This window comes from Cherax quadricarinatus, chromosome 97, assembly GCF_038502225.1.
Source record: "Cherax quadricarinatus isolate ZL_2023a chromosome 97, ASM3850222v1, whole genome shotgun sequence".
NCBI classification, from domain to species: domain Eukaryota; kingdom Metazoa; phylum Arthropoda; class Malacostraca; order Decapoda; family Parastacidae; genus Cherax; species Cherax quadricarinatus.
The window spans coordinates 4,740,511-4,756,453 of NC_091388.1; the positions used below are offsets into that span (position 1 = coordinate 4,740,511).

The 15,943-nt window shown below is 41.1% G+C and overlaps 1 protein-coding gene across 7 annotated transcripts in view; it reads left to right on the forward strand.

The window, feature by feature from the left end:
* The window catches only part of LOC128705032 (uncharacterized), a 73,322-nt gene that overhangs the window by 40,941 nt on the left and 16,438 nt on the right, over positions 1 to 15,943 (forward strand). For all 7 annotated transcript variants that reach the window (XM_053800286.2, XM_053800283.2, XM_053800285.2 and 4 more), the window contains one exon: positions 11,821 to 12,066. In XM_053800286.2, coding sequence (XP_053656261.1) covers positions 11,821 to 12,066 — 246 coding nt within the window. The remainder of the gene's footprint in view (positions 1 to 11,820; positions 12,067 to 15,943) is intronic.

A 15,943-nucleotide genomic window follows, 5' to 3' on the forward strand; every position in this document is an offset into this window, starting at 1 on the left:
TTATTTCTTGCAATAATATTACAAGATTGTATTAACCCTTAAACTGTCCAAACATAGATCTACGTTTTTTTTTACATTTGAAAGCATGTAAAACAAAACGTTGGTCTACGTTTTTTTTTTTTTTTTACATTTGAAAGCATGTAAAACAAAATGTAGGTCTATGTTCGGAGCGCTAGCGGTGCAAACGTAGATCTACATTTGGACAGTTTAAAGGTTAGTGTTGGTAGAATTACCAATAATATGTTAGGTATAAGGACACAAGTGCAACTAATGTGACATTTTATTGTGGTAACGTTTTGCTTACCAGGAGCTTTGTCAAGCTGTAACGGCTTGATAAAGCTCCTGGAGAGTGAAACGTTGCCACAGTGTCACATTAGTTTCACTTGTGTTCTTTTACCTAACACACTTACAAGAATGTAGTATCAAGTCTCAAGTGCAAGAGCTCAACCCTATAGACATTCATAGATGAGAACACAATGAGTATACAAGAATTGTTCTTACCTGTGTGTAGGAATGGAGTGATGTTGCACTCATTGCAACATGGCTAAATCAAGGAATAAATGTTTGCAAGGTGAAAATTGTAAGGAGCAGTGCCTGCTACCAGCAGGCGGTTGAAAAACAAAGGTGCAAACTGCACGGACAGTGGCTGGGAATCCATTTTTGTTTCATCGTTACAGTAAGTTCTCAACTTACAAACACATTGCAGACTTCCTGTATTGTGTATAATATACATAATACAGTAAGTCCTTAACTTACAAACACATTGTGGACTTCTTGTATTGTGTATAATATTCATAATACAGCAAGTCTTCAACTTACAAACACATTGGGGACCTCCTGTATTGTGTATAATAATATATAATAATGATATTATACACAGTACAGAAGATTCTCAGTGTGTTCGTGAGTGGAAAACTTAATGTAGAATAAAATGACGTCAAGTAAGGACTTACTGTATTATTCCAGTCACGGTATTGTGCCTTTTATTCGTGAACTCGATTTATCACCTTAGTAAAGGGACATGAGTAATGTGACATTTTATTGTGGCAATGTTTCACTCTCCAGGAGCTTTGTCAAGCCATTTCGTCAGCAGCTTAACAAAGTTTCTGGAGGGCGAAATGTGCCACAGTATAATGTCACTTTAGTTTCACACAGGTCCTTATACCTGACACGTTGACGGTAATTCTAGCAATATTATTATACTCATTATTATGACCACTTGGATATAGAGATGTACTACACTTGGGATATGCCTAAAGGAAGGATGCATTGTTCTGGTATGGGGTTTGTAATCGAAGGAATTGAACCTGTGCTAGGATTGCTTGAAATAGGTACTGGGGTGTTAGTTACCTTACACCTGCTGTCACTCTTCACCTAGCAGTAAGTAGGTACCTGGGTGTTAGTGGACTGGGGTGTGTTGCATCCTGGGAGACTAAAATTAACCTAATTTCTGGGAAATGCTCTGTATAACCAGGGACTTTCTATATAGTATGTCATTGATGCCAGCTATACTTTGTATAACCAGGAATATTCTATATAGTGTGTCATTGATGTCAGCTATGGTCTGTATAACCAGGAACTTTCTATAGAGTAGTATGTCATGTATGATTCCATAAAGGTTTAACGCTCCTCCATAACTTATTATTATTATTATTATTATTATTATGCTTGATATATTGCTTTACCAGTATTTGTCTTAATGTTTTTTTATGAGATCTTCCATATAAAAGTCGCATGTGTTAATATTTTAAGATAATTTAACCTGGTATAAGGATGGGAAGTTGCGAATGTTTTGATTGAAGGCCATATCTCAATAGTACAAGATAAAAGCCATTTATCCTATTTGTATTCATTTCGTGCTATTTTGCAAATGCTTCCTGATTTGTTTTTCTTTTTGGTCACCATACCTCGATGGGAGATGGCTGATGCATTGAAAATATGGTCAGTTGTGGTTGCACTTGTCGCAGTTAATTTTCTGGTGTAGTTATGGCTGGTATAAGCAAGGTGTTATTCGTGCTGTTATTGAAGTCAGTTACTTGAGGATCCTCTGCTTAAGCAAGGTTATTGTTGAAGTCTACTGGAGTATATCTGGAGGGTGTTCCAGGGGTCAACGCCCCTGCGGCCTGGTTCTTGACCAAACATCCCAGTGGATCAGGGCCTGATCAACCATGCTCTTACTGCTGGCCGATATTTACAACTTGATATTTTTAACTTAGGTTATTTCCAACTTACGACATCTCCAACTTACGACATCTCCAACTTACGACATCTCCAACTTACGACATATCCAACTTACGACATCTCCAACTTACGACATCTCCAACTTACGACATCTCCAACTTATGACATCTCCAGCTTACGACTTCTCCAGCTTACGACATCTCCAGCTTATGACATCTCCACCTTACGACATCTCCACCTTACGACATCTCCACCTTACGACATCTCCACCTTACGACATCTCCAACTTACGACATCTCCAACTTACGACATCTCCAACTTACGACATCTCCAACTTATGGCATCTCCAACTTATGACATCTCAAACTTACGACATCTCCAGCTTACAGCATCTCCAACTTACGGCATCTCCAACTTACAAAATTTCACCTTCCGTCAGGTCCGTTGGAATGTGACCCCATAGTAAGTGGAGGACCCCCCCGTACTGCGATAGTTTTACACTATACTTGCAGTATATCTTGTGTTTTAGCTTAAGATTATTTAAGTTTTGCGTCTGAAATGCTTTTGATAGCTGTGGCTTTTTCTGTGTTACATCTAGTGTAACCTAACCTTCTGTATTAAGGAAATTTCTTGCTAAAGTAATCTGTTATTTTTATTATTATTATTATTACTAATTATTATTATTAATGTTAGTATTATTATTATTAATGTTAGTACAGTGGACCCTCAACCAACGATATTAATCCGTTCCTGAGAGCTCATCGTTAGTCAAAATAATCGTTAGTCAAGTTAATTTTCCCCATAAGAAATAATGGAAATCAAATTAATCCGTGCAAGACACCCAAAAGTATTGAAAAAAAAAATTTTACCACATGAAATATTAATTTTGATACATACAAACTGAAGATTACATGCACAGTTACATGACACTTACCTTTATTGAAGATCTGGTGATGATTGATGGGATGGGAGGAGGGGAGAGTGTTATCTTCTTACTGTTTAGAAGGGGAATCCCCTTCCATTAGCACTTGAGGCAGCAAGTCTTTTTCTGGGGTTACTTACCTTGTTCTTTTAATGCCACTAGGACCAGCTTGAGAGTCACTTGACTTCTGTCGCACAACATATCTGTCCATAGAGGCCTGTACCTCTCGTTCCTTTATGACTTTCCTAAAGTGGTTCACAACATTGTCAGTGTACAGGTTGCCAACACGGCTTGCAGTAGCTGTGTCAGGGTGATTATCATCCATAAAGCTTTGCACTTTAAGCCACATTGCACAGATTTCCTTAATCTTAGAAGTAGGCAACTTCTTCAATTTCTCTCTCCCCTCCTCCGAAGCAGTTTCCTCAGGTCTGCCCTCTTGCTGTTCAAGATGATCTAGCAGCTCATCAGTGGTTAGTTCTTCACTGTCCTCCACCACCAACTCTTCCACATCCTCCCCACTAACCTCCAACCCCAAGGACTTCCCCAATGCCACAATGGATTCCTCAACTGGCATAGGATTCTCAGGGTTAGCCTCAAACCCTTCAAAATCCCTTTTGTCTACACATTCTGGCCACAGTTTTTTCCAAGCAGAGTTCAATGTCCTCTTAGTCACTTCCTCCCAAGCCTTACCTATAATGTTTACACAATTGAGGATGGTAAAATGATCTTTCCAAAACTCTCTTAGAGTCAGTTGAGTTTCTGAGGTCACTACAAAGCACCTTTCAAACATAGCTTTTGTGTACAGTTTCTTGAAGTTGGAAATAACCTGCTGGTCCATGGGCTGCAGGAGAGGAGTGGTATTAGGAGGCAAAAACTTCACCTTAATGAAGCTCATGTCCCTAGAAAGTCGCTCTGCCACATCTGTAGGATGACCAGGGGCATTGTCTAATACCAGGAGGCACTTAAGGTCTAATTTCTTTTCAATTAGGTAATTTTTCACATCGGGGGCAAATGCATGGTGTAACCAGTCATAGAAAAAGTCCCTAGTGACCCATGCCTTACTGTTTGCCCTCCACAGCACACACAAATTAGCCTTGAGGACATTGTTTTTCCTGAACACTCTGGGGGTTTCAGAGTGATACACCAATAAAGGCTTCACTTTGCAATCACCACTAGCATTGGCACACATCAACAAATTAAGCCTGTCTTTCATAGGCTTATGTCCTGGGAGTGCCTTTTCCTCCTGAGTAATGTACGTCCTGCTTGGCATTTTCTTCCAAAACAGGCCTGTTTCGTCACAATTAAACACTTGTTCAGGCTTCAGTCCTTCACTGTCTATATACTCCTTGAAGTCCTGCACATATTTTTCAGCCGATTTGTGGTCCGAACTGGCAGCCTCACCATGCCTTATCACACTATGAATGCCACTACGCTTCTTAAATCTCTCAAACCAACCTTTGCTGGCCTTAAATTCACTCACATCACTAGTTGCTGGCATTTTTTTAATTAAATAGTCATGCAACTTCCTAGCCTTTTCACATATGATCGCTTGAGAGATGCTGTCTCCTGCTATCTGTTTCTCGTTTATCCACACCAATAACAGTCTCTCAACATCTTCAAGTACTTGCGATCTCAGTTTCGAAAACATAGTTGCACCTTTGGCAAGAACAGCTTCCTTGATTGCCGTTTTCTTGCCCACAATAGTAGCGATGGTTGATTGGGGTTTATTATACAACCTGACCAGCTCAGAGATACGCACTCCACTTTTATATTTATCAATGATCTCTTTCTTCATCTCCATAGTAATTCTCACCCTTTTTGCTGTAGGGTTGGCACTAGAAGCTTTCTTGGGGCCCATGGTGACTTATTTTGCAGGTGCAATCACTATAAAGGCTGTGATAATATGAAATGTTCCAGTTGTATGTTTGGAAGTGACCGCGGTGGCTGGCTGGCTTGTAAACACTGGCACCAAAGGGACAAGTGAGGCGCACTCAGGCCAAAGTGGACGCGTATGGTACGGAACGAATAGCGCTGGTCGGGTTTTTAAGCGCTAGTCGAGGCAAAAATTTTGCGTTTAAATGAATCGCTAGTCAGATTTATCGTTAATTGATGCCATCGCTGGTTGAGGGTCCACTGTATTATTATTATTGTTGTTATTAGTATTATTAATATTATTATTGTTATTAGTATTATTAATATTATTATTGTTACAGTAGCATGTGTGTGTATGGCATATCTAACCAGGAAATAGTTATACAGTGACCTCTCTTATAACGCTCATCTGTCCAATGGAATTTTTTCCAGATTGACTGAAAAAGTGTTTCCAAGATTGAATAATGTGTAGTATGGGGGCCTTTTGCCTGGTGTTCAATTTTTGATGTACAGTAGACCGTCGTTTAGCATGGTAGTTACGTTCCTGAAAATGCCGTGTTAGACAAACTGAAGAGCTTATGGGAAAAAATAGGGTTATGTTCCTGGGTAGAGGTTCTGGTACTTATACACAAATAACCCGCACATGAAAGAGAGAAGTTAAGTCATGGGTGTTCTGAAGTATGGAGCATTTTACAATGTAGTGGGAGAGGAAGGCATCTACAGAGACGAAGCCAGGGCTAAGGTTCATACAAGGAAAGTTGTGTATTAGAGAGGATTCAACTAGACGGCGACTGTTCGAGTTGGAAGTAGGGAAGACAGTTTTAGCAGAAGACCAGTCAATAGGATGGCTATGATCTCTGACGTGACAGAAAAGAGCATTGTTAGTGTCGGCAAGCCTAACACTATTGCTCCAAACTTCAGAACACCCGTGACTTAACCTGAATCCTCATTTTTTTCTTTTTTCTTCTTCCTCTTCCCCTTTCCTCTTTCCTTTTCTCCTCTGGGTTGTCTTTCTCTCTCCTGTCTCGTGTTTCTGTTCCTTCTTCATTTATTTTATTCCACCACTTCCCCTTTCACGCACCTCTGTGCGCTTGCTCTCCCTCTGTGGGCATCTAGCTCTCTTGCAGTGCTCCCCTTCCTTTGTTTTTGTTTTTGACTGGCTCGTCATCCTTATTTTCCACTTCTACCACTACCACTACTACTACCTCTTCTTCTACTACTACTACTACTACTACAACTACTGATGAAATTGAGACACATGTGCGGCGTCTGGTTGTCTTTGTTGTGGACGTTTCGCCATCCAGTGGCTGGCTGGATGGCGAAGCGTCTACGATGGGGATGCCCGGGTGTTGTGCATGGGTCTTAATTTCATCTTGTCGGTATTATATACAATTCTTGTACTACTACTACTACTACCTCCACCTCTTCCTGCCTATATATAGCCATCCTGCTCCACCTCTGTTAGTGTGACTTTGTCAATGGTCCAAGTCGGACCGAAACGTCGTCGTAAGCTTCTCTCTTTTATGTGCGGGTTATTTGTGTATCGTTCCAGTCACAGTATTGTGCCTTTTTGTTATTTATTTCTGGTACTTAAGTTGATGGTTGTATTGGAGTGTGCATAAATTCTGTAATTGATCTCTGGGCTCTTTTTACCCTGCAGTACATTATACAGCTGACGGTAAAACATCATCAGCTGGTCTAGACCCTGTTTCAAATCACTGCTTCTAGATTTATCAGGGTCCTCTTCAGTGAAAAGCGTCTGCTGGTTTAGCAGCAACATGGAACTGCTCACGTAACTGCTGCAGTGTTAGCTGTTTTTCTTCAGGTTCTTCATCTTCTGTTATCTCCCTCCCTTGTATCTGTTCATCAAGCTCTGCCAACATTTCCTCTGTACTCCTGTCTTCATCATCATCATCATCATCATCTAAGAGCTCATTCACATCGTCTTCATTCATATCTTCAAAACCATCACCTGGTAATCTCCTTGCCAGCTGAACAATTTCCTGAACCTGACTCTCAAGCAAGGGAAAATCAGTGAAAGAATTAGCCACAGAATGCCATAGCTAGCCACAGCCTGAAATTAATGTTGATTGAGGCACTTCATTCCATGCACTTCTAGCATAGCTGATAGCATCTGCAATGTTAAATTTATTCCAGCAGCTTGGTACTCCGAAGTTGGAGTCAAGAGTCCATTGATGCAACTAGTTTTTTCGTAACTTTTTTTGTGTAGTTACAATTGAATGACTTAATAACTCCCCGATCCAGTGGTTGTATTAAATATGTTGTATTTGGAGGTAAAAATACAACTTTTACATGTGGGGTCACATCTAGCAAAGCTTGTGGATGAGTATGGGAATTATCAAGAATAAAGAGAGCCTTGAATGCAAGGTTCTTGCTGTGCAGGTAAAACTTGATTTCAGGAATAAAGTGATGCTTAAACCAGTCAATAAATATTTCCTCTGTCATCCATGCTGACTGGTTTGACCTCCAAATTACTGGTAAGGTGTTTTTCTCTACACCTTTCAAAGCACGAGAATTCTTAGAGCGGTAAATAACCACGGGATTACACTTGAAATCACCTGCCGCATTACCACAAAGGAGCAAGTGATCCTTTGCTGTCTTGAAGCCAGGTGCACTTTTCTCTTGCTGATATAAGTTTGTGTTGGCATTTTTTTTCCAAAAACACTTGTCTCATCAGCATTAAACACCTGATGATGAGGGTGGTGTGGGTGGCTTAGGGAGGTGGGGGATGGCGATAGATCTCCATCCGTTGACACAGTAGTGTAACCTACTAATCCACAGACCATTCCGCCCAGCGGGCGAGCACGCGCTCAAAATTTTTTCCCCTCATGCAACCTTGTTAAACTAATTTTACGAAGTGTTAAGCAAAAATATGCCGCAATTCTTCACTCGTGCTACGACAAAAACATGCAAGACAAAACCGTGTTAAATGACGGTCTACTGTACTTCTTCAATTGCTTTTATAATGGTGCTATGTAGAAGAGGTTTATGACAGGGCCCTCACTCCCTCTCGTGTGTATTGTGTATGTTGTGTGGATGTGCGTGTGTTGTGTGGATGTGTGTGTGTATGTGGATGTGTGTGTGTTGTGTGTATGTGCATGTGTTGTGTGTGTGCATGTGTGTGTTGTGTGCATGTGTGTGTGTGCATGTGTGTGTGTGTGTGTGTGTATTCACCTAATTGTGGTTGCAGGGGTTGAGTCATAGCTCTTGGTCCTGCCCCTTCACTGGTCAGTGGTGTGTGTGTGTGTGTGTACTCACCTGTATGTACTCACCTATATGTGGTTGCAGGGGTCGAGTCATAGCTCCTAGCCCCGCCTCTTCACTGATAGCTACTAGGTCACTCTCCCTGAACCGTGAGCTTTATCATACCTCTGCTTAAAGCTATGTATGGATCCTGCCTCCACTACATCGCTTCCCAAACTATTCCACTTACTGACTACTCTGTGGCTGAAGAAATACTTCCTAACATCCCTGTGATTCATCTGTGTCTTCAACTTCCAACTGTGTCCCCTCGTTACTGTGTCCAATCTCTGGAACATCCTATCTTTGTCCACCTTGTCAATTCCTCTCAGTATTTTGTATGTCATTATTATGTCTCCCCTATCTCTCCTGTCCTCCAGTGTCATCAGGTTGATTTCCCTTAACCTCTCCTCGTAGGACATACCTCTTATCTCTGGGACTAGTCTTGTTACAAACCTTTGCACTATCTCTAGTTTCTTTACGTGCTTGGCTAGGTGTGGGTTCCAAACTGGTGCCGCATACTCCAATACGGGCTTAACGTACACGGTGTACAGGGTCCTGAACGATTCCTTATTAAGGTGTCGGAATGCTGTTCTGAGGTTTGCTAGGCGCCCATATGCTGCAGCCGTTATTTGGTTGATGTGCGCTTCAGGAGATGTGCCTGGTGTTATACTCACCCCAAGATCTTTTTCCTTGAGTGAGGTTTGTAGTCTCTGGCCCCCTAGACTGTACTCTGTCTGCGGTCTTCTTTGTCCTTCCCCAATCTTCATGACTTTGCACTTGGTGGGATTGAACTCCAGGAGCCAATTGCTGGACCAGGTCTGCAGCCTGTCCAGATCCCTTTGTAGTTCTGCCTGGTCTTCGATCGAGTGAATTCTTCTCATCAACTTCACGTCATCTGCAAACAGGGACACCTCAGAGTCTATTCCTTCCGTCATGTCGTTCACAAATACCAGAAACAGCACTGGTCCTAGGACTGACCCCTGTGGGACCCCACTGGTCACAGGTGCCCACTCTGACACCTCGCCACGTACCATGACTCGCTGCTGTCTTCCTGACAAGTATTCCCTGATCCATTGTAGTGCCTTCCCTGTTATCCCTGCTTGGTCCTCCAGTTTTTGTACTAATCTCTTGTGTGGAACTGTCAAATGCCTTCTTGTAGTCCAGGAACATGCAATCCGCCCACCCCTCTCTCTCTTGTCTTACTGCTGTCACCATGTCATAGAACTCCAGTAGGTTTGTGACACAGGATTTCCCGTCCCTGAAACCATGTTGGCTGCTGTTGATGAGATCATTCCTTTCTAGGTGTTCCACCACTCTTCTCCTGATAATCTTCATGATTTTGCATACTATACATGTCAGTGACACTGGTCTGTAGTTTAGTGCTTCATGTCTGTCTCCTTTTTTAAAGATGGGACTACATTTGCTGTCTTCCATGCCTCAGGCAATCTCCCTGTTTCGATAGATGTATTGAATATTGTTCTTAGGGGGTACACATAGCGCCTCTGCTCCCTCTCTCAGGACCCATGGGGAGATGTTATTTGGCCCCATTGTGTGTGTGTGTGTGTTTTGTGTGTTGTGTGTATGCATGTGTGTGTGTGTTTCTTTGTGCTCTGTGTATGCATTTGTGTGTGCGTTGTGTGTATACACATGTATGTGTTGTATGTGCTCGTGTTACATAAAGTATCTGACAATAGCCATGGCGTGAATGATGGTAAAGGCATTTTTTTTCTTTTTTGGGTCACACAACCCTGGCTAATTTCTGAGGCATTGAGGTGTTGCTGTTAGTTCTGGTGTTAATTTTGGCATTGTTCTTAGCTCTTGTGTTAATTCTGGTGGCGTTGTTGCGGCATTGTTAGTTCTGACGTTGTTGTTAGTTCTGATGTTGTTAGTTTTGATGTTGTTAGTTGTGACGTTGCTGCTAGTTCTGACATTGTTGTTAGTTCTGATGTTGCTATTAGCTCTGATGTTGCTGTTTTGACATTGTTGATATTTCTGACTTTGTTGTTAGTTCTGACGTTAGTTCTGATGTTGCTGTTCTGGCGTTAGTGCTGATGTTGTTAGTTCTGAAATTGTTGTTAGTTCTGATGTTGCTGTTCTGAGGTTGTTAGTTCTGGCATTGTTGTTAGTTCTGACATAGTTGTTAGTTCTGACATTGTTGTTAGTTCTGATGTTGTTGTTAGTTCTGACATTGTCTTAGTTGTGACATTGCTGCAAGTTCTGACATTGTCTTAGTTCTGACATTGTTGTTAGTTCTGACATTGCTGATAGTTCTGATGTTGCTGTTAGTTCTGACATTGCTGTTAGTTCTGACATTGTTGTTAGTTCTGACATTGCTGATAGTTTTGATGTTGCTGTTAGTTCTGATGTTGCTGTTAGTTCTGACGTTGTTGTTAGTTCTGACATTGTTGTTAGTTCTGACGTTGCTAGTGCTGGCGTTGTTGCTAGTTCTGACATTGCTGTTAGTTCTGACGTTGTTAGTTCTGACGATGTTAGTTCTGACGTTGTTAGTTCTGACGTTGTTGTTAGTGCTGATGTTGTTGTTAGTGCTGACATTGTTGTTAGTTCTGATGTTGTTGCTAGTGCTGACGTTGTTGCTAGTTCTGACGTTGTTGTTAGTTCTGACGTTGTTGTTAGTTCTGATGTTGCTAGTTCTGACGTTGTTGTTAGATTTGACGTTGTTGTTCTGACGTTGCTGTTAGTTCTGACGTTGCTGTTAGTTCTGACGTTATTGTTAGTTCTGATGTTGTTAGTTCTGACGTTGCTGTTAGTTCTGACGTTGCTGTTAGTTCTGACGTTGTTAGTTCTGACGTTGTTGTTAGTTCTGACGTTGTTGTTAGTTCTGACGTTGTTGTTAGTTCTGACGTTGTTGTTAGTTCTGACGTTGCTGTTAGTTCTGACGTTGCTGTTAGTTCTGACGTTGCTGTTAGTTCTGACATTGCTGTTAGTTCTGACGTTGTTGTTAGTTCTGACGTTGTTGTTAGTTCTGACGTTGTTGTTAGTTCTGACGTTGTTAGTTCTGTCGTTGCTGTTAGTTCTGACGTTGCTGTTAGTTCTGACGTTGTTGTTAGTTCTGACGTTGTTAGTTCTGACGTTGTTGTTAGTTCTGACGTTGCTGTTAGTTCTGACGTTGTTGTTAGTTCTGACGTTGTTAGTTCTGACGTTGTTAGTTCTGACATTGTTAGTGCTGACATTGTTGTTAGTTCTGACGTTGCTAGTGCTGACGTTGTTGCTAGTTCTGACGTTGCTGTTTGTTCTGACGTTGTTAGTTCTGACGATGTTAGTTCTGACGTTGTTAGTTCTGACGTTGTTAGTTCTGACATTGTTGTTAGTGCTGACATTGTTGTTAGTTCTGACGTTGCTAGTGCTGACGTTGTTGCTAGTTCTGACGTTGTTGTTAGTTCTGATGTTGCTAGTTCTGACGTTGTTGTTAGATTTGACATTGCTATTAGTTCTGACGTTGTTAGTTCTGACGTTGTTGTTAGTTCTGACGTTGTTGTTAGTTCTGATGTTGCTGTTAGTTTTGATATTAATTTGATGTTGTTTGTTCTGATGTTGATGATAATTCTGCCGTATACACACAGGGTCGTCCAGCGACAAAGGAGGCGCCGCAACAACTACCTGACCATCCGAACTCGGCAGCCTCAGCGAACACAAAGGAAGCGTCGAGGGAAGATGTTGTCACTCCTCCAGCCGCTCCCTCTGTGGCTAGACCTCCGGGGACGGAGTGCTGGGTCCACGAAGCCTGTCTACTATGGGCCCCAGGGGTCCATATTAACAACAGCAAGCTGTGTGGCCTAGAAGAGTCAGTTATCCATGCTCAGGATAGTGTAAGTATTGCCTGGATAACTACCAGGATAGTGTAAGTACTGCCAGGATAATGTAAATACTGCCAGGATATTGTAAATACTGAAAGGATAGTATAAGTTCAGCCAGGATAGTGTAAATACTGCCAGGATAGTGTAAATACTCCCAGGATAGTGTAAATACTGCCAGGATAGTGTAAGTTCTACCAGGATAGTGTAAATACTGCCAGGATAGTGTAGGTCCTGCCAGGATAGTGTTAGTACTGCCAGGATAGTGTAAATACTGCCTGGATATTGTAAATACTGCCAGGATATTGTAAATGCTGCCAAGATAGTGGAAATACTGCCAGGATAGTGTAAGTACTGCCAGGATAGTGTAATTACTGCCAGGATAGTGTAAATACTGCCAAGATAGTATAAATGCTGCCAAGATAGTGTAAGTTCTGCCATGATAGTGTAAATACTGCCATGATAGTGTAAATACTGCCAGGATAGTGTAAGTACAGCTAGGATAGTGTAAATACTACCAGGTTAGTGTAAATACTGCCAGGTTAGTGTAAGTACTGCCAGGATGCTGTAAATGCTGCCAGGATACTGTAAGTACTGCCCGGATACTGTAAATACAATGGACCCTCGACTAATGCTATTAATCCGTTCCTGAGAGCTCATCGTTAGTCAAAATTATCGTTAGTCAAGTTAATTTTCCCCATAAGAAATAATGGAAATCAAATTAATCCGTGTAGGACACCCCAAAGTATGAAAAAAAAATTGTTTTTACCACATGAAATATTAATTTTAATACACACAAACTGAAGAAGACATGCACAGTTACATGACACTTACCTTTATTGAAGATCTGGTGATGATTGATGGGATGGGAGGAGGGGAGAGTGTGGATGGTCTTAGTGTTTAGAAGGGGAATCCCCTTCCATTAGGACTTGAGGTGGCAAGTCCTTTTCCGGGGTTACTTCCCTTCCCTTTAAATCTCTCAAACCAACCTTTGCTGGCCTTAAATTCACTCACATCACCACTAGTTGCAGGCATTTTTTTAATTAAATCGTCATGCAACTTCCTAGCCTTTTCACATATGATCGCTTGAGAGATGCTATCTCCTGCTATCTGTTTTTCGTTTATCCGCACCAATAACAGTCTCTCAACATCTTCGAGTACTTGCGATCTCAGTTTCGAAAACATAGTTGCACCTTTGGCAAGAACAGCTTCCTTGATTGCCGTTTTCTTGGCCACAATAGTAGCGATGGTTGATTAGGGTTTTGTGTACAACCTGGCCAGCTCGGAGACACGCACTCCACTTTCATACTTAGCAATGATCTCTTTCTTCATATCCATAGTAATGCTCACTCTTTTTGCTGTAGGGTTGGCACTAGAAGCTTTCTTGGGGCCCATGGTGACTTATTTTGCAGGTGCAATCACTAAAAACGCTGTGATAATATGAAATGTTCCGATTGTATGTTTGGATGCGACCGCGGTGGCTGGCTTGTAAACACTGGCCAGAAGTGGACGCGTCTCAGACGGAACGAATAGCGTTGGTCGAGTTTTTTAGCGTTAGTCGAGGCAAAATTTTTGCGTTAAAATGTATCGCTAGTCGGATTTATCGTTAATCGATGCCATCGTTGGTCGAGGGTCCACTGTACTGCCAGGATAGTGTAAATACTCCCAGGATAGTGTAAGTACTGCCAGGATAGTGTAAATACTGCCAGGATAGTGTAAATACTGCCAGGATAGTGTAAGTACTGCCAGGATAGTGTAAGTTCAAGCTTCAGGACCCCCATAACAGTTCAAGCTTCATGGCCACAAAAATGTAGGACCGTCACTGGTGGATAGGTCACTTACCTTTAAAACCCTACCTCCCCATCCACCCTCCCAAACCTTTCACACATTCCATCCTTACCCATCTTACTTCCTTCCCCATCTTAACAAAGCTCTGGTCAGAACCTCGCACTGGTTGTAACAACATTAGTACAGTCTCTCCTCACTTAACGACGAAGTTCCGTTCCTAAGACCTCGTCTGTGAACAAATTCGTTGGTAAGTGAGGAGCATACTATAATGGTAGTGGGTTTGTGTCAGCCATCTTTGATATTGCAACATTTGCAACATTTATAACATTTCTGGTATATTTTTTAAATGTTTATACAGTAGTGTACTGTACAGTGGTCCCTCAATTATCGTCCATAATCCGTTCCTGGAAGTGGGACTATTATCGAAATACAGGTCTCCCTCAACATTCACGTTTTCAACTTTCACGGGCTTCACACATTCGCGAATTCCCAACCGCCAAATTCCCAGCCACCAAATTCCCAGCCGCCAAATCATATTTAAGTTTCCCGCCACCTGCGAGTCCCTACTACCCTCCCTCCGACCCCCGCAACTGGCAGCCAGCCCTCCCACCACTCAGTGTGGTGAGTGTTTTGTTTGTTCATTATTTGCTATTAAACTACAGAATAAATAATGTAAACCCATTCATGACTGCATATTGGAATGGCTATTCGGACAGGTATTAGACGGTGACATCATGTGTTTACTCTTGAACACTGCAAAGAATTAAACATTTCTGCTACAGCTAATAACAATAGTAATAATAATAATAATAATAATAATAATAATAATAATAATAATAATAATAATAAATATGATATAATTGAAGAAGGAAATTGTACAAAAATACGAGGGAGTGGTTGACACATCGTCAGTGTGACTTTGTTTATGCTGGAGTGAACATTAGTCTCCCTGCTCTTCCAAACATTTCACAATAATTCATTGTGTTTGGTGCTTGTAGATTGAGTGCGACTGGAGTGGTAGAGGCAGTGATTGAGGCAATGGTATTTAATAACATACATGTTAATAATAATACATGTTATTAATAATATGTACTATTATTATTTATAACATATATGTTATTAAATACATACATGTTAATAATAATACATGTTATTAATAATAACATATACTATTATTATTTATAACATATATGTTATTAAATACCACTGCCTCAACCACTGAATTATTGTGAAATGTTTGGAAGAGCACGGAGACTAATGTTCACTCCATTATTATTATTATAATCAAGGGGGAAGCGCTAAACCCGGAGGATTATACACCGCCTGGGGGAGGGGGGGATGTGGAAGGCATTCAGGCTTAATTCGGGGAACTGGAGCACAGATCCAATTCCCTAAATCAAGAGCCCCTCACCAACATCAAAGAACCTTTCATGAGGGGAATGTTCACTCCAGCATAAACAAAGTCACACTGACGATGTGTCAACCACTCCCTCGTATTTTTGTACAATTTCCTTCTTCAGTTATATCGTATTTATTATTATTATTATTATTATTATTATTATTATTATTATTACTACTACTACTACTACTATTGTATTATTAGCAATAGCAGAAATGCTTGATTCTTTGCAGTGTTCAAGAGTAAACACATGATGTCACCGTCTAATACCTTTCCTAATAGCCATTCCAATATGCAGTCATGAATGGGTTTACATTATTTATACTGTAGTTTAATAGCAAATAATGAACAAACAAAACACTCACCACACTGAGTGGTGGGAGGGCTGGCTGCCAGTTGCGGGGGTCGGAGGGAGGGTAGTAGGGACTCGCAGTGGTGGAGGCAGTGGTGGAGTCTGTGGTATTTAATAACATACATGTTATTAACATACATGTTATTAAATAACATACGTTATTAAAGCATAAAATGTATATATTTAGTACAATTTACGACGTTTTCGTGTATTTTATGATTATTCATGGTTCAACAAGTTAAGAAGCAGTATTGTAATATATTTCCCTACAATATATTGGGGCACCAAACATTCACGGTTTTTCAACATTCGCGAGGCTCTTGATCCCCTAACCCTCGCGAATGTTGAGGGAG